The 26,968-nt window shown below is 36.9% G+C and overlaps 1 protein-coding gene across 1 annotated transcript; it reads left to right on the forward strand.

Annotated features, from left to right (window-relative positions):
• The first annotated feature begins 114 nt into the window (after positions 1-114).
• Positions 115-26,832, forward strand: LOC126967951 (transcriptional protein SWT1). The gene is made up of 12 exons (XM_050812665.1): positions 115-321; positions 402-543; positions 1,445-2,283; positions 3,281-3,404; positions 4,637-4,795; positions 5,912-6,015; positions 15,827-16,009; positions 18,556-18,742; positions 21,064-21,427; positions 21,695-21,832; positions 23,957-24,097; positions 26,232-26,832. Exons 1-12 carry the CDS (start codon positions 193-195, stop codon positions 26,311-26,313), a joined length of 2,592 nt encoding a protein of 863 aa, XP_050668622.1. The 5' UTR covers positions 115-192; the 3' UTR covers positions 26,314-26,832.
• The last annotated feature ends 136 nt before the right edge of the window (positions 26,833-26,968 follow it).

Below are 26,968 nucleotides of genomic sequence, written 5' to 3' on the forward strand. Positions count from 1 at the left end.
TGATTAATTAAACTATGGATCCGGTATAACGACCATCTATGAAGATGTTCTGAGTCTGTTGCAAATGCTCTAAGTAAATGTGATAAAAAAGTAATCAGCTGTCAATGTGACAATGTCTGTTCCATGTCAAATTCTGGAAAAACATAAACCTCTAACCTTGAGAAACATAAGTTTTGGGTGGTAAATTTTGTTATGAATACCCCAACTTCGTCGGATGAGAAACTTCCTGATGGCTGGGTTTTATGTGCATCAAAATCAACCCCAGGCAGAAATTATTACTTTAACAGAAAAACTGGTAAATCTTCATGGACTCCACCACAGGTACTAGTTTTAACCATTAATGTTTTTTGACGATAAAAATGTCTATAAACAAACAATTTTGCTTCTATTGCAATATCTAGGAGTCTAATGAAATGGAAGAAAAGTCGAATACTAAGGAAAAGCATAAAATGATGATGGATGGCATAAATAAACAACTTAAAAGTTTGAAACGAAAAAGTGATTCTCAAGAAAATTGTTCACTTCAGAAAAAACAAAAGCAATGTAAGTATTACAATTGTTTTATTGAAAGTAGTTTTGTATGTCTATACAATACTGTATGACTATGTAATGTCTATTACACAGTCAATTTAATAGAGTATGCTCATGAGCACCATGAGGAATCCTGCCAAGTTAAAGTCAAGTTGTAATATAATATCATAGTTCTGAATAGTTAATACAACTATGTGAACAAGCATTTTAAGCAGGAAATTTCTAGATCAAAATCCAAACAAACAGGAATGAACTTCCTTGTGAGATCAGTCAAGGTCAACATGTCAAGAATACCTTCTAAATAAGAACACAACAGCCACAATTGAGGCTCGAATTTGTTGGATTTCTCTGCATTGCAAGAGAGCTTGTTATGGTGGTTATGGTAAGATGACATGTTTGAAGAACACAAAGAAAGTAGACACATTTCTTGTACCTTCGGAAGCCAACTTGCTTTTTGCATATTCAAATCAGTTACATATTTTATTGAGCTCTGGCAACATTACTATGACCAAGAGCAATAAATTAGTTATACTACCGATATTGTGTAAGTTGAATGTGATAGTGACTAGATATAGACCATCATCATGAATGTATTAATAAATTTGAACAATGCATCAATTTCAATTTTAAAATTAAAAAACCATGTTACCTAATAATTTAATCTCAATGTTTTGCTCTGCCTTTCTTCAATACACATGTCTAAAACAATTTTTGCCATTTCTCATGCTTAGAGATCATTCATCTTTGAAATGGAACCTGATGGATTCAGATGAGTCATTATTACAACCAAAAATAATATGGGATTGAAAAATAATATGAGACTACTGCACAGCAGGGGGAGATGCTGCCACTCTTTACTCCAGGCCCCAACTGCATTCAACTCGCATCCTAACTGTTCATATTTGACTTTCAGCTGACTTTGATATTCAAAAAAGACATTCACTTTCCGATGAACGAGAACTTCACAAGCTACACACACCAACAAATACAGAAACTACTTCTAGATGCTCTGTGCCGGATACGTCAAAAAAATTAAAAAAAAACTTGGCCAATGCAAGACTCTCACAACTTAGAGCACAACTCAATGATGAAGCTGAAGCTGAAGAGACAAGTAATACTAACAATCACAATCAGCAATTTGTTAACAGTAAACCTCCGCAGCCAAATCAAAAACCTGGAGAGGAAGTTAAAACTAAGCAGCATTTAAACACATCTCCAAACAAATATCAAAGGCGGAATCCAAGTGTATCACCATCCAAGATAGATGAGAGTCCTCCAAGTGATTCAAAATCAAATCATTCTCAATTTAGTGAGACCTTACACTCAATCCCATCTCCATCACAGTTCTTTGCAGCTAATAAAATAATTTCATCTATGAAAGCACAGTTACCTGAAGAATTTTGTAACAAACAGACATCAAAGGATACATTTGCTGACATAGAAAAGGAAATATGTAGTCAGACGACTGATTATCCCTTTTCAAAGCATCCAGCGACACCCCCTCAGTTTTCAGAAGCTAGTAAACTTGTTTCTGCAATAAAATCCAAATTAGCATACAGGGTATCAACACCTAAAGATGTTAAAACATTTTCATCACCGAAAGAGAGAATGGAAGAGCTGAGAACAAGATTAAGTAAAGATGTGGATTCTGATAGTTCTATTCATTATAACTGCAGGAAAACTAATTTAAGTAAAGATTTCAATAATGAGAGTTGTGCAATTGAAGCCATGGATGTTGAGGACTATAGACCGGTATGTATGTATTATGAAAATTTATTGAAGTAGACATTACTTTGCGGAAATCCATAATTATACAAACAATTTGAGTTTTCTTTAGTGTTAATTCCGCAAATATTTGTATTTTGCCTCTACACAAGGCATCAGGATGTGTTGTGTACAAAACTGGATTGGAGACTGTATGTATTATATAATTATGTTTAAGAATAAATAGATGTTTAATGTGTTAAATACACAGTCAATATAAGTATATTCCACATAGCTTAGTAAAAATTGTTAATGATAAAGCGGCAGTTATATACTTATTATAAACTTCATTCAGGTAAATTTTAATCTGAGTCAAATACCCAATTATGGAATTGCGCAAAATAGCGAATAATATAATGAATTTAACTTCCAGCAAGCTTTTCTTCTAGCCAATCATTGAGATACTATAAACAAATAGACTCAAAATTGCCTATTATAAGGACCAAGTGGGAATACATACATATTAACTTTTGACAGTAATAATAGATATACAGATAACATTAAAACATTCATTCAAATTAACACATTATTTTATGGCAGTAAAGTTCAAAGTCTTTTGTAAACACTCATAAGAATCTCATTGATCAAAGAGACTTTCGCACATTTCGAACCACTTCCGTCGGCGATGTATTTTCGTTTAGCAATTGAAATGTAATTATGAACTTAGCAAAATGATTAAAATCGTCAAATTAGTAACACAATTTTTTTTAATTTAAGGGGGCACTTACCCTTTGACATTCCATCCTTTTTAAGTTTGTACTTGCTGTTATTTGGATAGTGTTTCATGGCGTTGTATACAAAGCTGGGTCAAAATACAACTGAACGAAAACTCTGCCTGGTAGACACTTAAGCAGAGTTTTGCTTTAGACAATTTTTGAGCGTGATTGTAAATCTACTTGTTTATTGTATGTTAATGTAGCCAATATATTATTTCAAAATGACTAATATAACTAATAATCTATACAATTATGTTTGTATGTTTCAGGTAAAACTAAGTGCACCTCTAACAAACATTCAAAACCAGAAGGGTGTTGTTCTTGTTTTTGATACAAATATATTTATACATGACTTAGATCTTATAAGAACCGTGCTTGATTCACATTTGAAAGGTAAGAATAGAACTAATTAATTAAAATAGTAAGAAAGATGGACCGACGATCTGGTCAAGATCCCCCAAGTAGGTTGGATGAGGGTAGCACAGGACCGATTGTCATGGACCATGGTGATCTTTGGGGGAGGCCTTTGTCCAGCAGTGGACATCTTCTGGCTGAATTGATGTTGATGATGAATTAGTAAGGAAAGTTTCGTTTTTTACGGAGGTATAAGAATACCTTGTCAGACCATAAATACTGTTACAACTTGAAAACTTCTAATTTTATTTTAATTAAAATTTGGAACGCGCTTATATGAAACTTCAATCATCTCCCACCTTTCACATTTTTTTCCAAATAAATATTGCTACCCGGTTACATTATCTCTGTACCTGATGTCGATGACATTACATCGTCGTGTTGTTACGGTGTGCAAAACGAGCACCACTAAATAGTATACTAATATTATTATTAGTTAGTAAACTACGATTTTTTTCTTTATTATTATTATTATAATGATGAAAAAAGGGTTAAAACTTAGTACGGGATACTAGCATGGTATATGACGTAAAAATATTGTAATTTATTAAGCTTTAGTCCACGATTATAATGATACCACTCTTATTACACAAGGTAATGTACCTAACATTATTCCTTACCTTAATATTATGGCATTTTTTAGGGTCGGGAAAAATTTTATGGGGAGAAAAGAAAGAGAAACGTCTACAATTCGTTTCTGGCACTCGCCGGCCGCTGCCACCTTAAATGTTCTAACATAACCTAACCTAACAATTTTTTTAAATTTTTAGTTGATATAGCTTTGGTCCACGAGTATAGTGCTACTAATCTTATTACAAGGTAATTCACAACTATGTCACGTAATTTATATATGTCGGAATCTTGGAAACGGCTCCAACGATTTTAATGGAATTTACTATACAGGTAGTTTCGGGGGCGAGAAATTGATCTAGCTAGGTTTCAATTTTAAAAAATGTAGTTTTATGCGTGTTTTAATGAGAAACTGCTGCAATAACATTAGAATATAAAGAAAATAAATTTTGCTACTATATATATACAAGACTTTAATAGCTCAGATGGGACATTAGGTGATCCGGAAAGCAGAAGACCCCGGTTCGAATCCAGATGATTAGTTTTATTTTGTTCAAGTTTTGTACATTCTTAAAAATCCGCGCAAGGCTCGGTCGTCCGGATGTGAGTTATGTTTACGGAGATACGTTTTGATTTTCAAGGTTACAGTGAACAGCCAACTTTGTTGGTCCCGTGGCGCGTCATAAATGAGCTGGACCGCCTCAAAGACAACAACAGCGGGAAGGGAGCTGTTTGTAAAAGGGCCAGAGCTGCCATGGATTACCTGTACAAATCGCTGCCTGAAAATAATCGAATAAAAGGTAAGGTTCAAGTCTTAATACAAACCCAAAAAACAACACCACCATTGAAGCATCGACTAGTATCGGGATTCTGGGTCTCGAAATCTTGAGCGAGTGCCAAATCCGCATTCATCTGGAGGGCTAACCCAAATTGGCTTCGAAGAAGCTGGGCGTCATAAATAGAACACGGCAATACTTCAAGCCGGCCCAATTTCTAGCGCTCGACAAAGCGCAGGACCGGCCACACATTGTGGAGTATTGCTGTCATCTCTGGTCTGGCGCATCAGTGCTCTGTGAACGGCTGGATCACTTGGCGTTTTGCATAGAGACGTCGATTTATTGTGTCTTCTACCGCATATTTTATCACGGGGAGTATTCCGAAGAGCTGTTTCACCTGATTCCTGCCGTAGAATTCCACCTTGGTATGACACGCCACTTCGTATGATATCCTTACCATCTGGATGTGTGACGATCCTCCACAGTGCGATTTTCAAGGAACTCATTAAGATTGAGAATTGAGAAAGAAAATAAGAAGTCTAGATTGAAATGAAATCAAAATCACTTTATTCATGTTGGTCAAGGACAATGACACTTAGGATGCTAGGAATATAAAAAGTTTTCGTTTCTTTTTATACTTACTGTAACATCGGAAATGGTTGAGTATTAATTAGAAGAAGTGGCAAGAGCAACATTTACAGCTTCATCTTTTTCCAAATCATTTCAGTGACAATATATATGAAATGATGCAACAAAAATACTCAAACGTCAAATATTTAATGCCTTACACGAGTAAGTAAAAAAAGGTTATTGTGAACGAAACGAAAACGTAACAACAAGAGTTATTGAGTACAGTTGATACGTCAATCCACACACACCATGATTAAATAAAGGTATTTTGCGAGCATTTTATTAGCGATGGTAAACCACATGAAGCAGATATCTGGTAACAGTTTCATCTTGCCACCACAAGTAGAGCCGGCTTACGAGTATGACGCATGGGCCAGCCATCGACCATATTTTAGAGTATGGAACCACCCGTCCCACATCAGCGCCACAAGCAGTGACTGATTCATGAAATGACAAAAACAAGGCAAACCAACAACAACTAAATATAGAATGTTCTATTTTTTTCTGCAGGTCAGTCTCTTCGCGACGCAAACTCTCACATATATCCCTGTGAGACACCTGATGATGAGATCCTCAACTGTTCCTTACAACAAGTTGAACGGGGAATGAATGTGGTAGGTATTTTTACAATTACTCATTTGCAGAACATATAGTTAAGTGGTGTGGTCATAAATATTGTTACAACTTCAAAAATTCGATTGGAACCCGAAGAAATTTCGATCATTCCCCGCCATTTTAAATATTTATTATTCAATCGCGATAATTTTGGCGACGAATGTGATATGAAGAGAGAAGATTAAAATTTCGTTGTTGCTTTTTACTTCCGTTATGGACATCAATTTTGCTATTTCCGACCACATCTTGCTTAAGATATTTATTAAAAAGTTTCATTTTGCAGTGTAATCTTGTCTCTCCATGTTCATTAGGCCCACGTCCACGCTGCTGTAACGAGCACACACTTTGTGTTCGTTCGAGAAACTGATAATACACGGCTCGCTCCGCGCGCGGTTTGTTACGCTCGTGACGTGTGCGTTAAGGCCGCTATCCCAAGAAATCGCCAAAATAGTGCAAAATTTAAACCATGACGGTTTATATAAATCTTATATTTTTACAAAAAATATATAGACGGTTTATATAAATATAGATATTGTAGTATATTCTTCAATATTATCGGCTCTTGGACACACTAGACCACTCAATTCAATTCAATTTTTGTGATATGGCGTGTGGTTGCACCAGTCAGGCGCAAATTATTTCGCCAACGTCGAGTGGAATTGAAGAGACACGTTATGGAAATTTTGTATGAATTTAATTTGGATAATTTATAAGTGGCAGGTTTTTTTGAGTATAGTGTTATTTTATATGGTTAGTTTCTAGCCTGGAGCAACACAATATTATACAAAATACACTCTACATTACATATTTACAGCTTAATATTATTATATTTGACATATTTATATAAAAAATTACAATAAGGACTAAACACAGACGTTAAAAAACATTGAACGTTTACTGGACGATGAAATTTCGGTGGAAGAACGTCATAAAGGGGATGAACAATTTTAGGACAGGAAAATACAATATGAGATACAGTACCGTCGTCCAAGCCACATTCACACAAGGAGTGATCTCTAACTCTGATCTTGTGCTGGTGGACAGGTGTGCTGGAATGACCAAGACGTAGGCGACATATTGTGGAGATAACCCATCTGTCTGCATATCTGTGGGAAAAAAACCATGGATGCCTTGGTATATCTGGTTGGACTGAGGCATAGAATTTACCTTTAACCAATTTTGATTCATTCCAGTATGTATTCCAGGACTTGTCGAGATAAGTTTTAGAAAGTGCACTCAGATCTTGGGAACTATTTTTATAATGTTCATAAGAACCCATTTGTATAGCAGATTTAGCACAAGAGTCTGCTGTTTCATTGCCTGCAATGCTAGAATGACCTGGAATCCGTCTGGATTTAACACTTGTCTAAGTGTTAAATTTATTCCATTTTGATGACAGGAAAATAGAGCCTCCCTAATCTGAAGAATAATTGGATGTCTTGACTTACTCAGGAATGGGTTTTCCTTGATGGATGATAAACAACTAAGGGAGTCAGTAAAAATAACAATTTGATTCAGGTTATGGGAGCGGGTAAACAGGATTGCTTCTAATAAAGCAACGGCCTCTCCTGTAAACACCGAAGACTCAGGAGGACATTTGAATTGTAAAATGACTTTAAAGCTGGGGACCCAGCAGGCTGCGCCAACACAACTTTGCTGAGACATTTTTGAAGCATCAGTGTAGATAAGAAAGTGATTTGACCAATTCTGATAAACTAAGCATTGAAATTTCGAATAAGTATCGGGGGCTCCTTTGACCAAACCAAGATCAGTAACGACGGAAGGATTGAAAACCAGGGTTTTATATGATGTGGAGAATAGAGGACTCATCGATAAAGATAACAAGGGTTGAGGGAGATTGGTAAACTTACGGAAACTATCCAATAGATAAGAAGAGGGATTGCGTGGGCTAAGGACTTGAGATAGCTGGTCCAATTTGGTCCACAAAGGGTGGGAGGAAAGCTGTTACATTTTGCTGACAAAGCGGTCACATAGGTATTGCCGTCGGAGATGTAAAGGAGGAACAACACATTCGACTTGTAGAGCGTTAGTGGGGGAAGACTTCATTGCACCCAGAATAATTCTGAGGCAACTATATTGAATTTTATTTAGCTTCTCAGACACTGTTTTTTTTAAGGGGTCTAAAACAAACGAACAGTAATCAATATAGCTACGAACTAAAGCATTATATAAGAGTTTAAGGGAGTAGGCATGAGCACCCCACCAGACTCCCGCTACTGCGCATAGAACATTGATGCCCTTTTCACATTTATTAATAAAATATTCGGTATGAGCCAATCCGTTCAGTCGGTAATCAAGGATAACTCCAAGGAACTTTTCCTTATCTACCAAGTTGATGAGTTGGTCCTCATAGTAAAAGCTAAAGTATATTAGGTATATTGCTATGGAGCAACGCTGCCGATATTAATACAATATTTGTGCTGCAGAAGAGGGCTATTCGCGCTATTTATAACCTAGGTCCTAGGGAATCATTGAGAGCAAAATTCAAAGAAATTAACATTTTGACTGTTGCTTCTCAATATATTCTTGATAATGTAATGTATGTTCATAGGCACATAAGTGAATTTGCCAGAAACTGTCATAACCATAATGTTAACACCAGGAACAGATATAAACTGATGATGCCTACTACTCGGCTAAGTCGAGTTAGTAAGTCTTGTGGGGCGATGTATATGCTTTTACAACAAGATCCCAGAAAATGTTCAAAACAATGGTGTACGTTATTCAAAAGAATTGTTAAAAAACGTTTGTGTGGTAAAAGTTACTATAACATAAATGACTTTCTTAATGATACCACAGATTGGGAATGGAGCGACCGCCCTCAGGCTATTAAATAATGAGTTTAATTGTACAATGTTACTTTAATTGTAAAACATATTTTTTATGAAAAAAAAGCCCGCTGAGTTTGTTGCGCCCATTCTTCTCAGGCCTGAGGCATTCACTTTGGAATGGGTGGTAGTTTTTTTGACTTTCAATAAGTGATTTCACATCCTATTTTGAATAAAAATATTTGAATTTGTGTTATCTCGTGCCAGATTTTGTAGAGGCGAAACACGTGTCGAATTGTTTTAAAAACAAATATTGGCGTAATTAACACTAAACAAAACTTAAATCATTTGCTTTATATTTTGTCAAAGTCAGAATTTGGTTTGAAAATTCGACACTTACTCTGTTGCGGCCAAAACTTTTAACACCGTCCTTAACAATGTGCGTGAATTTATTTTGGTGTAGGAACAGTCCAAACTTCAATGCACGGATAGATGTGCCTGCAGATGGGTCCGAGACCTCCCTGGAAACGTGAACTATAAACGGACCTTTGTCATCCCCACTGTAACCTTTAGGGCCTTCAGTGAACGAAGGATGCGTGTACATAGTTTGTACGGACGCTTGGGGGGGATTTAAACCTGATTTTTTCCCGCTTTCTGTAGCGGGCTCATCAGATTCGACATGCCGCTTCCGAGAGGAGGCAGCCTGTCGAGACGTATTTCTAGACCCATCGGGGTCTGGTGGAACCGGAGGGGGTTCCACCTCCATTCCCAACACACTAAATTACACCACCACCAATAAACAATAGGTAAAACACAAAAACCGGCCAGTTTTCAACAAAAAAAACACTCCGAAAAACACCACACGTGTGTCCCAAACACGACAGCGGACTGACTGTCACGATTATACGTGCGTTAGAGATGACATAATGCTTCCGTCTCTTTCACTCACATACACTACAACGAGTGCGTTGACTTTGACAACTAGCGTTTAGCTGACGTTTCTATGCTATCGTGAATTCACATACACTACAGGTATCTACAGAATTTGAGAAGATTTTTTTTTCTAGATATACAGTGCAAAAAAAATCACCACAATACCCCTAACTTTTACAGGTGGAGCATGCTAATCATTCAATCTAGGTAAAAATTGTGCGAAAATGTATTAATTGTACTCCAATACTATTTAACATATTGTTTTGTTAGTTTTGTAAAGAAAATTGTATTATGTTAGTTAGTTATGTTATCTTAGAGGTAACCTTGCTCCGCTCGATTCCTCAATGCCGTTGGCTCGGTCGCCAGCCTTAAATGCTCATTTTGCGTGCACCAGACGTCCGAAGTATGAGAAATTGTTACAAAGTATGTTACCTTTCATTATACATTTCACGTTTTATCAATCTGTACGCACCTATAGTGATTGCTCTGCACAAAGTGGGTATGGTGCAGTCACAGCAGCTGTCAGTCATTTACAAGACACTTCAAAAGCTTTCAACAAAGAAGTCCTGAACATTGGTGCTTATCGTCGATATAGAAGGTATGCAGTTGCGATGTTGGTGGTTCGGGTATTAAATGATTATAAGTCTGACTCCGATTGTATGCCCCTTAATTACTCTAAGCAACTCCTTATATACTAGTTGGAGCGATGTGTGCATAGGTGTATAAAGGTGATACACACACTCAGGGGCGTGCATCGGTTTTTCAGCGCGGTAGGCACTGGAAGCCTCACCAGTCGTAGTTGCGCTTAACATTTAAAAATTAAGTTCCTGTTATAAAGATAAATCTAAGTTCACTTACCAACATTTTTCTGCCTTTTTATTCAGGTTGTAAGTAATCTTTTGTGAATTTGCTTGTTGCTTCCTAGTTATAAGATAAAATATCCATTGGTACCTGGAGGCGAACGACTATTTTGCCACTACAGATATCTCAAAAATGCATGAATACTATACATGACTCATAAAGAGTCACATACACATATCATTTGAGCGATAGCCGCAGTGACCTTTAGAAAAGCCGTTGTTTCTTGTTTCATTTCACTTCACATCACTCACGAATACCGGGTATTATTTACGAATAATAACACCAATTTAATTATTAAAACTGATTAATAGGTTGATTAAGTAAAAATAAGATATTGCTGCAGCTTGTGAAGTTTGTGAAGGGTGTAGGCCGTGAAAAGAAAAGATTTGAAAAGGATCAAACTTGATTTATTTTAAATATTTTGGGAGCACACAAAAACGCAGCGAGTCGATGGTCAGTCGCAGGCAGAGAGCATAGACGTTTGACAGGAGTAAAGATAATACAACACCATAGACAAACCACCTACTCCGTAATGCTTCGTTTACACTTCCAACACTGGCCCTTAAACGAAGCATTCACAATAACTTACAGTTATATACATTGTGTACATGATATTTTGTTATGGTCATTAAACATTAATACAATATTCAACATAAATACATAATGACCAAACAATATTTCACCTAATACATAAGCAAAATCTTAAGTTAAACACATAAATGGGAGAGTCACGCCGTCTTTTGACGTCAGCACAATCGGGCCAGACTCGTCCGGGTTAATTACCACACTCGCACAGAATACCGGCGTGAAGTAGCGGCCTAGTGCCGCTATGTTTCGCATAGGTTAGTGTCGAGGACCGGTGGCCATTTAAATAACGCAGCACGCGTTTGGCTTTCCAGTGAAGTTCACTATAACAATCATTTAATTGACTTAAAATACTAACAGCATTAGCTATATCAGGCCTAGTACACACTACAATATACATCAAACAACCTATCAATTCTCTATATGGTAAATTTAGACCATGATTACTATTACATTTCTCAAATTTTAATCCAGTCTCCATGGGGTTGTTGGCTGGTTTACAATCTGTCATGTTAAAACGGTCTAACACCCTACGAATGTATTCTGACTGATCTTAAGAAAACATACCATTCTTTCGACATAGTCGCATACCAAGGATGTGATGGGCTGGCCCTAAATCTTTCATCTCGAACTGAGTCATTATCTGCTGTTTAATAAAAGGTTTCTGTTTATGGGTATTAGTAAACAAAATAATATCATCAACATAAAGAGCCAAGATTGTCATGGTCCCATCATCATGATTCTTAATGAATACACATGGCTCTGAGGAAAGTTTTCTAAAACTCATTTTGTTTATCAAAACAGCATTAATCTTTTCATACCAACTTTTAGAAGCCTGTTTGAGACCATAAATTGCTTTATTCAAGCGATAAACCATATGGGGCTTTTTTTATCTATAAAACCTTCTGGTTGTTCCATGTAGATGGTTTCCTTAAGAACACCATTAAGAAAAGCTGTTTTTACATCTAAATGATCTATCTCCATATTTTTCTCTGCAGCTAAAGCAAGTAAAATTCTCAAAGTTGAATACCTTACAACTGGCGAATAAGTTTCAAAGTAATTAACACCATGTTTCTGTGTGTATCCTTTAGCAACTAATCTAGCCTTATATCTCAAAATTTCTCCAGTTAATCCTCTCTTCCTTTTGAATACCCATTTACATTTGACAGGTCTTTGACCCTTAGGCAGTTCCGTCAATATCCAGCAGTTGTTATCAAGAAAAGATCTATACTCATCTGACATAGCGGCTCTCCATCTCTCAGAATCTCCACGCTGTAAGGCCTCTGTCACCGTCTCTGGTTCATCACAACACCAGCTCGCACTGGCTGAGTATGCAGACAGCTCGGCCAGAGATGCTTCATAGTAAGATTCAGCAGAGTCGGAAGAGTCTATTGTCGTTTCACCTGGAATGTAAGTTTCATCGAGCGGATCATCTGATTCAATACTGCTCACAGATATTGGGCTTATTTGTGTAGGCTGCCTGCGACTGACCACCGGCCTTTGCCGTTGTGACCTTATAGGATATATTTCCATCAGATCCAGCATTACTGGGGCTTCCCCTGTCATCACATGGAAATACAGGTCTACTAGGTGGATCAGATGGGTCAGACTGACCATGGGTCTGAGGATTTTTGTGTAGTGACACTTCTACTGTGTCCGTAGGTTCTGGTGTGACTGATTTGTAAAATTCATTTTCCAAAAATGTTACATTCCTAGCTTTTATGCACACCTTAGGATTAGTTGGATTTAGTAATCTGTATCCTTTGGTCTCATCACAATATCCTACAAAAATATATTTATCACACTTTGCATCAAATTTCTTTCTCTTCTCAGCTAATGCAGATGCTAAACAGCCAAAAGTTCTAAGGTGAGTCATATTTACCCTTTTATTTGACCATTTCTGCTCAGGGACAGTGTCCCTCATCGCCTTGGTGGGCGATCTGTTCTTCAGGTACACTGTCGTATTCACAGCCTCCGCCCAAACCCGCTGGTCGAGACCGGCATCGAGAAGCATGCATCGTGCTTTCTCTACGATGGTGCGGTTGGCTCGCTCTGCAACACCATTCTGCTGCGGCGAGTTAGGCACTGTGGTCTGGTGGCGAATTCCACACTTCTTTAGGAACTCCTGAAAGTTATTATTAATATATTCTCCACTATTATCGCTGCGAAGAACCTTGACCTTCTTCCCTGTCTGATTTTCAACTAGGGCTTTATATTCTCTAAATTTATCAAAAACCTCATCCTTTGATTTAAGAAAATATACATAGGTCTTTCTACTGTAGTCATCTATGAATGTGAGGAAATATTTACTTCCACTAAAAGATGCTTGAGGCATCGGACCACATAGGTCTGTATGAACTAACCCTAACTGTTCTCTAGCCCTACTAAGCGACTTCTTAGGAAACGGCAGCCTGGTTTGCTTTTCCTGTACACAAGAGATACATGATTTGAAAGTTGAGTTATCAAAATCAATACCAAGAGCCACACCTTTTAGTAAATCCATACTACGCCTGTTCAGATGTCCCAGCCTCCTGTGCCACACCTCCTGCGACAGCCTGGACTGAGGTGCCGACACTACCTGCTCAGAGTTTGGACCTGTGGACGAGCTATAACATTACTGCCTAAGTTGAGGCTTATCTAAAATGTAAACACCATTTGTTTGTGTAGCTTGAGCGACAACCTCATCCCCATCTAAAATCCTACACAAGTTGCCATTAAATGATACAGTAAAACCCTTTTTGGTCATCACACTAACAGATAATAAATTCACTGATAGACGAGGAACATACAGTACATCACTTATGGTCCTTAGTAGGGGAATTTCTACCTTTCCTCTACACGATGACATCAATGTTTCACCATTTGCAACTTTGATAGCAATAGGAGATTCACTCACATAATCAGTTAATGAATTGAGGTTATTACACATATGATTTGTCGCTCCGGAGTCCACATACCAAATATACAGCACCACCACATGCCTAAATTCACTGACATCGCACAAAACAAACTTTTATTCTTCTTCTCTTCCTTCTTTACTCCCTCAACACAGTCCTTGAATCTGTGCCTGGGCTTTTTGCACCGAAAACAGCGGATAATCTTATTCCTCGGTTTACTCACAGCTAAAGCCGAATTAGTTTTCCAAGGTCATTATGAGCGGGTTGTAGTTGGATGACAGCCCACTCAGCATAATGACAGCCAGAAAGTCATCCTCCAATCCAGCACCGATGTCTTGTAGCTGCTGACCGACGTCGCTTATTTTATTTAAATAAGTCTGCATGTCCGTGAATCCTTCTAGTTTTAATGCGAACAATGTGCGCAACAGCCCTAGGCGCCTCGTTAGACCTTTACCTTCGTACACATTTTCGAGTTTTTTCCACGCCTCGTTTGCAGTTTTTGCGTTTCTAATATGTGTCAACACGGGGGGCGGCACGAGCAAACAAATACGCGCCAGCGCCTTGAGTTGCTTTTTGTCGTCCACACCTTCCGTTTTTTCAACGGCGTCCCATATATCCTCGTGGATTAGTAACATCCGAACAAGGAATTTGCATGTGGAGTAGTCTTCCATACCTTTAAGTTTGTCAATTGTGACTCGCGATATCGACTCCGCCATTGTTGCGTAGTTGTAGATTTCACCGCCGATATGTTGAGGTTATAACTAACTTGTTATTTAACAAAATATGGATAACTACTATTGCCTGAAGGTAAGCCCATAACCTGAAGGGTGTAGGCCGTGAAAAGAAAAGATTGTAAAAGGATCAAACTTGATTTATTTAAGTATTTTGGGAGCACACAGAAAAACGCAGCGAGTCGATGGTCAGTCGCAGGCAGAGAGCATAGACGTTTGACAGGAGTAAAGATAATACAACACAATAAACAAACCACTTACTCCGTAATGCTTCGTTTACACTTCCAACAGTATGTACCTATCTTTACGGATTTTTTGAATTTCCAAAAATTATTTATAAATAAGATCAACTCGTTTGCCTTTTTTTTAGTAAATATCTAATACGTCTTCATGGAAAGTTCCTGAGCGTTTCAAACTTATCAAAAGAGTTTTTTCTATAGAAATTTGTGAGAGATGTGTGAGACGATGTTGCCCTTGAGTATTACGTAAATATGTATGAATACGTTTTAAACCAGAAAAAGATCTCTCGGCCGATGTACTACCAACCGGTATTGTCACTATAAGTTTTGCTAAACGGGTTTTCAGGGAAAAGTTGATACATATTATTTTTTGACAAATAGTCTATTAATTCTAAAGGCTTCAGTTGTATAAACTCGTCATTATTATAAATGCATTTAAGTTCGTTGAATAAGCGATCAAAATTAAAATTAAATGACCCATAGTGACTTATTATTACTTCATGACATTAAAAGCATTTTCCGGGAAATCTGCAGAATATGTTAAAAAGTTTTCTTTGAAAAGCCATTGAAAAAATGTTAACTTTTTGATGTTTTTCAAGAATCCTGAGTGGCACTGCATTCTAATGAGTAGGGCGTATCAATTACCATTAGCTGAACGTCCTGCTCATCTCGTTCCTTATTTTCATTAAAAGAAAGTATCTAGTATATTAGAGATGACATCAAATAGAATAGTAAAGGAATCAATTTTGAGAAAAATAAATGCCTTTTATGCCAGTTGCTGGTGTCGAGCGACAAGAACCTGTGCAGCAAGGCGGCCATTAACGGCGTGCACCACATCGGCGTGGCGGAGCTGCGGTCGTCGCTGCGGAGCAAGCCGCAGCCGGCCTCGGCGCAGCTCCTGGCGCGCCTCCAGCGGTACCGGGACGCGCTCTACCCACTGCTGGCCAACATCCTCGAGGTTTGTGCGTAGCTCAGAACAAACAACAAGCCAGAAACTGGCGGTTAGTTTAGTTTAGGTGGCCTGTTTACACACTTAACCTCTTAATTGGGCCATTGTGCGTTTTTATATGTCTTCTGACTCCAACCAGCCCAGATCATTCCATAAGTATAGCAGTCTTTTTAAGTTTCTGCAGGCATCTGGAAGCGATGCTGGTTATTGGAGTATTTGTGCCCATTGTTCGGCCACTTACTGCACTCCATTATCACGTTTTTTTTGTTATTTATGGAAAAAGGAGGACAAACGAGCGTTCCTGGTTTTAAGTGATCACCGCCGCCCACATTCTCTTGCAACAGCAAAGGAATATCAGGAGCGTTGCCGGCCTTTAAGTAAGGTGTACGCGTTTTTTTGTAGTTGCCCATGTCGTATCGTCTTTGAAACACCGCACAAGGAAGCTCATTCAACTGCTTTGTAGTACGTGGGAAAAAGAAAGCTCAAAACAAAAAACGAGCCAGAAACCGACAACGCGCCCAATACAGGCTGTGTAAAGTTCGTTAATTTTTTTTGTTTTTTTAATTAGTTAAACCAATATAAATAGCATTGATTTATTAGTGTTGGGTTTAGTGTCATATACATATAAAATGTAAACATGTTAAAGTCAGGAAAGTCTATTCAATTATTATAATTTCTCACAGCTCTTACAAAGAATGAATTATTTCTATAATTAGATGAGTTATAAGGAATTTGTAGAATAATTCGTCGTCCACTTATCCTCGAGTAAGTCTAAAGGCAAGAAATATGAATCAATAGTAGAATGAGCAATTCAAATTCAAAATTCAAATATTTTTATTCAAAATAGGATGTGACATCACTTATTGAAAGTCAAAAACTAACACCCATTACAAAAAGAATGCCTCAGACCTGAGAAGGATGGGCGCAACATACTCAGATGACTTTTTTTTTCATCAAAAAATATGTTTACAAAGTAATATTTTACAATTAAACTTATCATTTAATAGTCTGAGGGCTGTCGCTCCATTCCCAATCAGTGGCATCATTAAGAAAGACATTTATGTTATAGTAACCTTTACCACACAAACTTTTTTTAACGATTATTTTGAATATCGTAATACACTTGTTTTGAACATTTACTGGGATCTTGTTGCGAAAGCATATACATCTCCCCACAGAAGACTTACTAACTCGACTTTGCCGAGTAGAAGGCATTATAAGTTTATGTCTGTACCTGATAACATTATGGTCATGACAGTTTTTAGCAAATTCATCTATGTGCCTACGAAAATATATTGAGAAGCAATATGCTTAGTCAAGTCAAAAGTCAAAGTCAAGATGCTTAATTTTGCTCTCAATGATTATTTAGGATCTTGGTTATAAATAGCCCTCTTCTGCAGCATAAATATTGTATTAATATCGGCAGCGTTGCCCCATAGCAATATACCATAGGACATAATACTATGGAAATAACTAAAGTATACTAGTCGCGCCGTATCTATGTCAGTAAATTGTCTAATCTTTTTAACCGCGTATGCTGTAGATCTAAGTCTGTTCTTCAATCCTTCAATATGGGGGCCCATTGTAATTTGGAATCCAGAGTAATGCCAAGAAATATAGCAGTTTCCACCGGTTTTATCACCTCTCCGTTTAACAAAACACTTACATCTACATTATTGACATTTGGTACGGTAAATTTTATATATTCTTGCTATTTAGCAGTACACGATGACAAATAGAATGTCGTTTACTTCGTCATACATAACCTTTACCTTTTTTACCTTTATAGATAAGGAAGAGGAACGGTCTAAGAATAGACCCTTGAGGTACCCCCATTCTGAGAAGAGTCCCAGGAGATCTCTTGCCATTCACTTCGAACTTCTGAATTCTTTTGTTTAGATATGAATTCAGAAGATGGAGCGCAGTTCCTTTTATACCATAGTGACGTAGCGTCCTGACCAGCGTTGAATGTTGTACACAATCAAAAGCGTTAGATAAATCACAGAAGATGCCAAGTGCATTCTGCGATTCCTCCCAGGCATCAAAAATATTCTTGATTAGCTCAACACCTGCATACGTTTTGAACATTCTTTTATATATGTATATAATAACTAGAGTAGTTCTATCAGTAAGTTTCCTTCATTCTTGAAGAGGTATGTTGCTCCGTAGAATCCATAGGGATTCTTGTAAGATCTATTTATTATCCTAATATTCTAATTCCTCTATTGGCCCCACAATATTACATGATATAATTTGGTTCAGACTTTTAGGTGACAAAACTTGTAACAAAAAATCCCGCTCTTCCATATCTATAATCATTAAGTACCTGCTTAACACTAATTAAGTGTCGGTGTGTTGTGACGATGTGTGTGTACGTGTGTTTGTGTGAGTGGGTGTGTATGTGTATTGTGTTCGCCAATATATTGTATTATAAGCTTTATAAATACTCTGTCTGCTAAAATGTCTCTGTCTGCTGTCTGTAATATGGTGTCTGAAAGCGTTTTATTAGGCTACTGTTCTGATTTTAATGAAAGTCCCAACCAATCTTGTTACAGAACGAAATGCGTGCAAAATACAACCACCTGTGGAGAAACGTGATTTTCAAGGAGCCTCCGTGGTCGCTCGAGGATGTGCTACAGTGTCTACTGAAGCACTGGATTGCGGTCTTCAGCGAGGTGTTCCCGAGGATCGAGCAGCTCATTAATGATCTCAAACACACACTGGTATCTATACAGAGTAAAGGTGCGTTAATTCAATAATATTTTCTATACAGATACTGCAACTAATGTCAGTCATGAAGCTCAGTGTGGGATAAATCCTTGTTCTCTCGCTCTTTTTTATAGAAGAGGAGGACAAACGAGCGTTTATAAATGATAACCTGACACCGGGAATCACAGGAGCGTTGCCGATCGTTAAGTGGGTTTAGGCGACTTTTACAAAGTACCTATGTGACTTCATTACCTTCATACCACAGATTGGGAATGGAGTGACCGCCTAGGCTATTTAAATTGTTAATTTGATTTTTTGAAAGAAAGAAGCCCGCTGAGTTAATTACGGCCGTCTGAGGAATCAATTTCGGAATGGGTCGTTTTTGACTTTCAATAAGTGATTTCATATCCAAATCATTTACACACAACAAAGCGAGATCCTACTATGTCAAGCAATATGTACATATATGGCTGAATATGTAATTATAATAAGAATAATACCAATTTACCAGTGGGAGGCTCCTTTGCCCAGGATGCGGTGTAGATAGATATAGATTATGGGTGTACCACAACGGCGCCTTTTTCTGCCGTGAAGCAGTAATGCGTAAAAAATACTGTGTTTCGGTCTGAAGGGTACCGTAGCTAGTGAAATGGAAATTAAATGAAAAATGTTTATTTTGAAACGTATAGTACTCATAAATATACAAATAACTTAAAATAAAACTTACAAAGAAGACAAACAATAAATAAACAAAATCTGAAGGAATACTACCTATACGTACCTATACAAAAATGGTCCCAACTCAGCAAGTTTGCTGGTGGGAAGACCAACGCTGGTCTTCCGTTGGGCCATTTGGTGACGTCACGCTAAATATAATTTGAAATAAAACAAAAGTTATTTTCTTACTGGGCAAATAAGACTTAAAATCTTATGTCTCAAGGTGACGAGCGCAATTGTTGTGCTGCTCACTGCATTGTAATGGGCAGTGCATATAAATTACCATAATTTCGTCTCGTCCCGTATTTTCATATAAAAAAGACTTATTTGGCACACACACGAAACATTACATAGCTACAAAAATCCAAAAGAAAAATTATAACTAAGACTAACCTATAATATATTTTACAAAGAATAGATATACAACGTTTCCAAGATAGTATATACTATATAGCAGCTGTGTACAATGTATGTAAAAAGGGATGCTCCCCAGGTTACCTGTAAAAAATTGGACACAGCACTGAGGGCCTACTATCACTAAAATTCGTACCATGAAGTGCCTTTTACTGAATGGCGTTTAGATCGCTTATGAAGAATGAACGAAATAAAATTGCGTTTCGAAACCTAAAATGATATGATTTTAGCGGTTTTTTTGTGTAGAAAATACAAAAAATACATTTTAAAATTGCGCAATTGCGTCAAATTATAAACCATTAAGCCCTTTTTAATACTTATTAAATACTAGTAATATAAATAAATATAGTGAATTACAAATTAAATGTTTGCTTATGTGTTTTCGTAAAAATAACGAGTTATGAACGCACCTCCATTGATGTTTGATTTGACAGGACCACAAAGTATATTTTTTTTAATTCGTTCTTGCGAACAGGCTATAGCCCGGGCCCTTACTGCCACGTCTTTAGTATTTTCATTTATGGTATTTATTTTCAGTATTTTGTTTTACAAAAAAGTCCAATAAAGTATTCTTATCTCATCCTTAATCAATAAAATTTTTCTTTTCTATGTTTTCACTATTTTTTAAAAGTTATTAACAACACGATTCACTTTCCTCTAAGGAAGTAGCAACTTTTTTCGAATCGGTCACTTTGACAAATAAACTATCCAGTTTAATTGAAATAACACCTCATGGTACGAATGAATGTACGAACTAAATCAGTTTGCGATTCAGTTGATATCATTTTTGACATTCAATTGACATCATTGCGATTTAATCAGTTGATTTGACGTCAACCTAAAAATCACGTCGTGATACGAATTAGCAAAGCAGTTCATTTTAGGTTGTCAATTGAATCGCAATAAGAGTTCATGGTAGGCCCGCTGATCTTCAGTAGCTCCCGTTTGACGCTTAATGTCGCGGTGCTGAGTAATAAATTATATGAGTAAAGATTATAGAAAGGAATGGCGAATAGTGAGCTGGAATAGCGCGGGTGTAAAACATTTTAGTACAGTTCAAATTCAAATATATTTACTCAAAATAGGATTTAAAATCACTTATTGAACGTCAAAAACTACCACCCATTCAAAAGAGACTCAGACATTTAATCACAAAAAACATGCTGGTTTTGTATTAATGCAATTTTCCACAAATGATCTAATTAATTTATATTAAATTTCAGATCCAAAAACAGTTACCCATTCTGAAGTGATGTCATTTAAGGAGCTCTGTTTAGACGTTGCACAGAAGTGTAGAATCATTCCCGAATATATGGAAATGGCTAAACAATGTGTGGGACGGATATCTTCTGAGAGTGAGACGGCAAGTCCCGATAGAAGCAATAGTGCCAGCGGGGCTGATTTAAAAAACACAGGTGATAACAAAAGAATAGAAACAACTGCAAAAGATAATGGCAGCAAGCGAGCTAAACTTGCAAAGAGATTAGATGAACATGCAAGTTCACATAAAAATGAAGAAACGCACAGTGATATGCAAATAGTTGTGGAGGCGTTCGAGTTTATATGGACTGTATACTCCAGTTACTGGTGAGGTCAACTTAAATTTGTATGCCCTAAATGTGTAAGTGTTGAAAACTTTTTTAAATTTGTTACTTTAAAATAAAAAATTGTTTAGATTTGAGAGAGCGACATCTCAGGTCAATTTCCTAATATGCAGTTATTGGGATTAAGCAACGATATCTACTGCAAATTAGATCCTGTAGACGGAGCCACAAGTTTAACTTTGTAATTAGTAAAATATCATTTATAATAGGTTTTTGTGAACAGCAATAAAGGCTTATTTGTTTATTATAGTGCAAAAATTGCAAGTGCAATGGGAGTTGAACACAGTATAGAGGACTCACTGCATAGCAACGATGAGTTGGACGCACTGACGGACAGATTGACGACATTCTCGTCCAACATTGATGCGGTGGCGAACGCAATTAACAAGTGAGTCTCGGTTTGTTTTGGCTTGTTGTCTACGGATTCCATTATAAGAACCAAAGACGTAATAATTCATACGTCTAGATAGAGTATCTTGCTGTTAGACAACTGATGAAAACAGGCCAGATTTAGTACTTTAGTGTGTGTCACTTTGTCTTACGGCCGTTCCCAATATACTATCTACAGATATAAATTACCACATCCTACTGTCAGTAATTAGCTGTCAATAATCTCAAGCTGTCCCAATATACCCGATAAGTCATTCTTATCGCCTTATATTGGGACGCGTTAATTGCAATTTCTATACAAACTTCTATCGCTATTACGTCCTCCCATTGACAGACAGTGTGAACGGATAAGGTGAGTTACCGTCGATAAGTTTATTGGGACAGAAAAGTCAACATTGTTACTATTTTTATCACTAGTAGGCCACAACCGGAGAAAGACTGAATATTGGGAACTGAATATTTTGCTTGAATGCTCAAAATAGAGGTTAACTCGTAACTCAATTGTTTTCAAGATTTTCACAGCTGTCATAGTCGCTCTACAGGTATAAATGATCTCAAAAGGCATTTAAATTGATAGATTCAAATTCGAATATTTTTATTCAAAATAGGATATTATAATATCACTCAAATGAAAGTCAAAAACTACCACCCATTCGAAAAAGTATGCCTCAGACCTGAGAAGAACGGTCGTGAGAAACTCAACGTGCTTCTTTTTTTCATATAATTATGGTTAGAATCTAGTATCGTACAATACAATTTATTATTTAATAGCTTGAGGGCGGTCGCTCTCGAATGATGAAAGTTGCTGTTAACAATTATCATTGAACTTAGTCGAATACAGTATTTTACGCAATGTGGAATTGAGCCACTGGTATCAACCCGAACTCCTCTGGGCAAAGCATGATCACTTACAATCATTAAAATCAAATCAAAATCAGGTGGTTGATTCGGTTATTTATAAAGTTTCGCAGTTAATATATTGTAAAGCAGTCAGGGAAAATAAAAAAGAATTCCAACACAAGCCACTGTATTACAGATTTTATAATTAAAACATTTAACTTTCAAATATACACTCTCGGAATTATTTAACACTGCAGAATAATTAATTTAATCCCGAGCAAGGCATTATATACCCTTCGCCACCCCTCTCCTCTCCTCACCCCTCAACGACTCGCCTCACACTTCACGTTTGTGTAGCGACAAACGCCACTTCTAAGTCTAGGGTTGCTATGGATGCGAGTTCTGACGAAAATTTGTTCTGACGAGTACGTCCGAAATCCCGTCAGAACAAGGCGTTTTACTGTGCGCGTTTTCTGTTATTCTGATAGTCGGTTCCTTTCTGCCGTCCAGCGAAGATGGACGAATGTGATGAATTTGATTTTCTTGAAAGTCCATCATTTAAATTATTATTGTTAAATGGTGGAAAGACAGAGCATGTCAACGAGTTATTTTCTATAAGAGACGACAAAGGAGAGTTCCAAATGTGAGAGTGTTGAGTTCTGTAGCAACTTTCTCCCACTTTTGCCGAGCAATATATCGGTTGTGATAATTTTTGTCTATCATATCCCACAAACACCTGTTCTCGTACACGAGACTAAACAATTTATCGTTATCCATGGTGGAAACCAAATCACTCGAAATTCGCAGACGCAGGTCGTGCGAAAAAATCAAACTCGTTTGAACGCTCGAGTGGTTCTGACGACGTCGTGCATGTTATGACGCGTTCGTCGCTGCCAGTGTAAACACTGCCATTGGATACCAGGCGTTTCTTCTGACGAAACCGTCAGAACTCGCAACCATAGTAACCCTAGCCTAAAACACCCGCTGCTCACTTCACTTGACTCGTTACAATATTGTTTGGTCAGATAATTTATACATCTCGAAAGAGCCTCTTGCTGCTAGACAACCGATGAAAACTTTAGTGTGCGTGACAAGCTACGTCTTACACTCGCGATTTGTGTGCGTGCATTGCTCAAAAGTCTTAATAATTTTAACTGCCAACGTCAGGATTTTCGACGTTTTCACACCTGTCACAATCAATTAGTTGTATAAATTATCTGTGATGGTTTGATGAAAATTAACAACTAAAGGACTAGTGTAATGCGACTGTTTTTTATTCCAGAGTTTTATCGTCGAAAGACTGCCAAAGCTTGGACGAGTCTGTGACCGATCTGGAAGCAAGATTCAGAGAAGCTCTGACGTATATCGGCGTGGAGACGGGCATTCACAAGCAACCTTTGAGGGTGTTCTGCGAACATCAAAGGTATTATGATACCCTAGTAAACCTTACTGTTGGTGCCGATTTTAAAGTCAAAGTCAAATAAACTTTATTTAATTAGGCTTAAACTAAGCGCTTTTGAATAGTCACTATAAATAATAATAATACTATATTAACAATGTTTATTAAATGTTTTAACATAAAAAAAAGGTTTTGCAGTGATATCAAAAGGACCTCTGACCCCGAAACTATTTAAAACTGTATCTTCAGGGTCAGTGATTCCTCGACAAATGAAAATGGCATAAAACGCATAAATATAAATGCACACGTGTCTTTGTCGCTTCTATGCTTCAATATGGAAAGCGATATGATTGGCTACAAACGTAATTTAAATAATAAAAAAAAATTAAGGATTAAAACGCGTATAATAATTGTAACTATAACGGGTTAACTAAAATAAAAATATAACTTACGTAAAAACTAATGTTACGGTACAATAAAAGTGTTTTATTTAAATGTGTAACACTCGCGTTAATCAAAGAGAATCCTATGGCTACAAACTATACACGCGTCTTGACGGAATGCTCTTTTAAAATTAATCAAAATGAAGTCTTATAGAAACTAGTAGTATCTAGTATATTAGAAATACCATTAAAATGATTCTAAAGGATTCAATTTCTAGAAAATAAATGCCTTTTAACTCATGAACGTTATTAATTTTATTTTACATCTCTCATATTCGGTAAGTAGGTCCTCATTACCCCCAAATGGGGCTTGTAGGTGACCAATTAGCGCTCTAGGGTAGCTAGATGTAGGTAATGTAGCTAGAAAAACCCTAGGGCGGTAAGTAATAAAAAAAAACTCTTCACCCTTTCAAAAAGTTCGCGTACATCTAACCATCATTCTGGCAATAGACATCATGCATTCAGCTCAATGAAAAAATAGGTCGCTTCGCTATTCAGCCTTGTCTTCGTATGAGTATAATAGTCATCAATTTTATATATCAAACGGCGAATCTCAATTTCGTTCATGAAAAAAATAATTAAAAAAAAATATGATAAAGGCGGGAATAGAGAACTTTTACTTTAAATATTGTTCGTTTTTGGGATATTTTTATAATAACGTGCTAATTAGAAAAAAAACATGAGTTCTGCAAGTGATGAAGATATATGCTGCACTCCCGATTCAATGAAAATGGAAGCTGAAGCAGCAATTAACAATATTTTATTATTGTAACGCCAGTTTTTTTCTACTTACCTCACAATCGAGATGTAAAGCAGAGAACCCTCGAGCTATAGGTAAATAATATGAATATCTCGGGCTGCAATTGATACCTTACAGCCCTTGGCTACTAATCTACTATTAAATGTCAAGATAATAATGTCTAAAATTGAACGACGTAGCACTAAAGCAACAGTTCAGGCACGCAACACTAGAGAACGGTAAATAAGAATAAATGCTGGTTTGCTTCCAATATTTATCGCTCTATTAGCTTTGAAGTAGGTTTTATGTCGTATGCATCAACTTTTCAAGCAGTAAACAAGTAGTTCAACTATTTAGCGCGACGGGTGCAGTCATTAAACTTTCCCTAGTTAGAACAAGTGTATTTTTTTAAATAGATGTCATATTTCCATACAGCTATTATAAACTAACTATCACGGGGAGTGTTCCAAAGAGCTGTTTAACCTGATTCCTGCCGCCGAATTCCACCTTCGCACGACACGCCACAAGTTAGGATATCATCCCCACCATCTGGATGTGTGGCGGTCCTACACAGTGCGGTTTTCAAGAAGCTTTCTCCCTCGTACTACGAAGCTGTGGAATGAGCTTCCTTGTGTGGTGTTTCCGGGACGATACGACATGGATACCTTCAAAAAAAGCGCGTACACCTTCCTTAAAGGCCGGCAACGCTCTTGTGATTCCTCTGGTGTTGCAAGAGAATGTGGGCGGCGGTGATCACTTAACACCAGGTGACCCGTACGCTCGTTTGTCCTCCTATTCCATAAAATAAAAAATAAAAAAAAACACCCCGTGCGTTACTACCCTACATTATCTATGAATTTGACGTCGATGATTGTCACATCGTCGCTTTGTTACGGTGTGCAAAACATGCATCACTAGGATTATTATTTTAAATAAATAAACAACGAATAACTGAAGAGATAATATATTGTTTCAGACACATGTTGCAAGAAGCGTACGGCAAGTTCGTTCAACTAAGTGACCTGTTAGTAGTGTGTAAGAATAGAGTTTCGAATTAAATATAATTAATGAATGTACAGTCGCCGCCAAAAGTAAAACTGTGATCAATTATCGGATTTAATACTATTTTTAATTTTTGTAATGAAACATGATTGCATGTTGAAAGAAGTTCTTGATGAAGTAATAAAAATGCGATTCGCAGGAAGGGTTCCGTACCAATGTACTATTAAAATATTAAAAGAAACTTGTTAAACCTATGCGGAATCAATATTTTTTCAATGCAGTTGTAAAAATGGCCTACTTTTAGAGTATACATTTAACAGATATATTATTTTACTATATTTTACTTATAAGTTTCCTACCTGACCCGACAGACGCTGTTCTGGCAATAGAAAAAGAAAAAAAATTATGTAATTAAAGTATTCGGGAATAATGTAGTCTAAAGTTGTGGAAATGTGATGTAAAGTTGTGGATAATTAAAAGTAGTGGAAATGTGTACCCAGTCAAAGTAAATTAATAATGAAATAAAAATGTATTTCTGAATGATTTTATAACATATAGCACCAAAAAAAAAATGATAAGGGTATATAATATATAGATATGTTATTTGTGTAAAAATTTTTTACACTATCACTTTATAATGGCCAATTTTTTAAAGTATCAACATGGATATAGTATGTTATTCTTAATAGATAGATATATGCCATCGCAAAC

This window comes from Leptidea sinapis, chromosome 14 (genome assembly GCF_905404315.1).
Source record: "Leptidea sinapis chromosome 14, ilLepSina1.1, whole genome shotgun sequence".
Lineage (NCBI taxonomy): Eukaryota > Metazoa > Arthropoda > Insecta > Lepidoptera > Pieridae > Leptidea > Leptidea sinapis.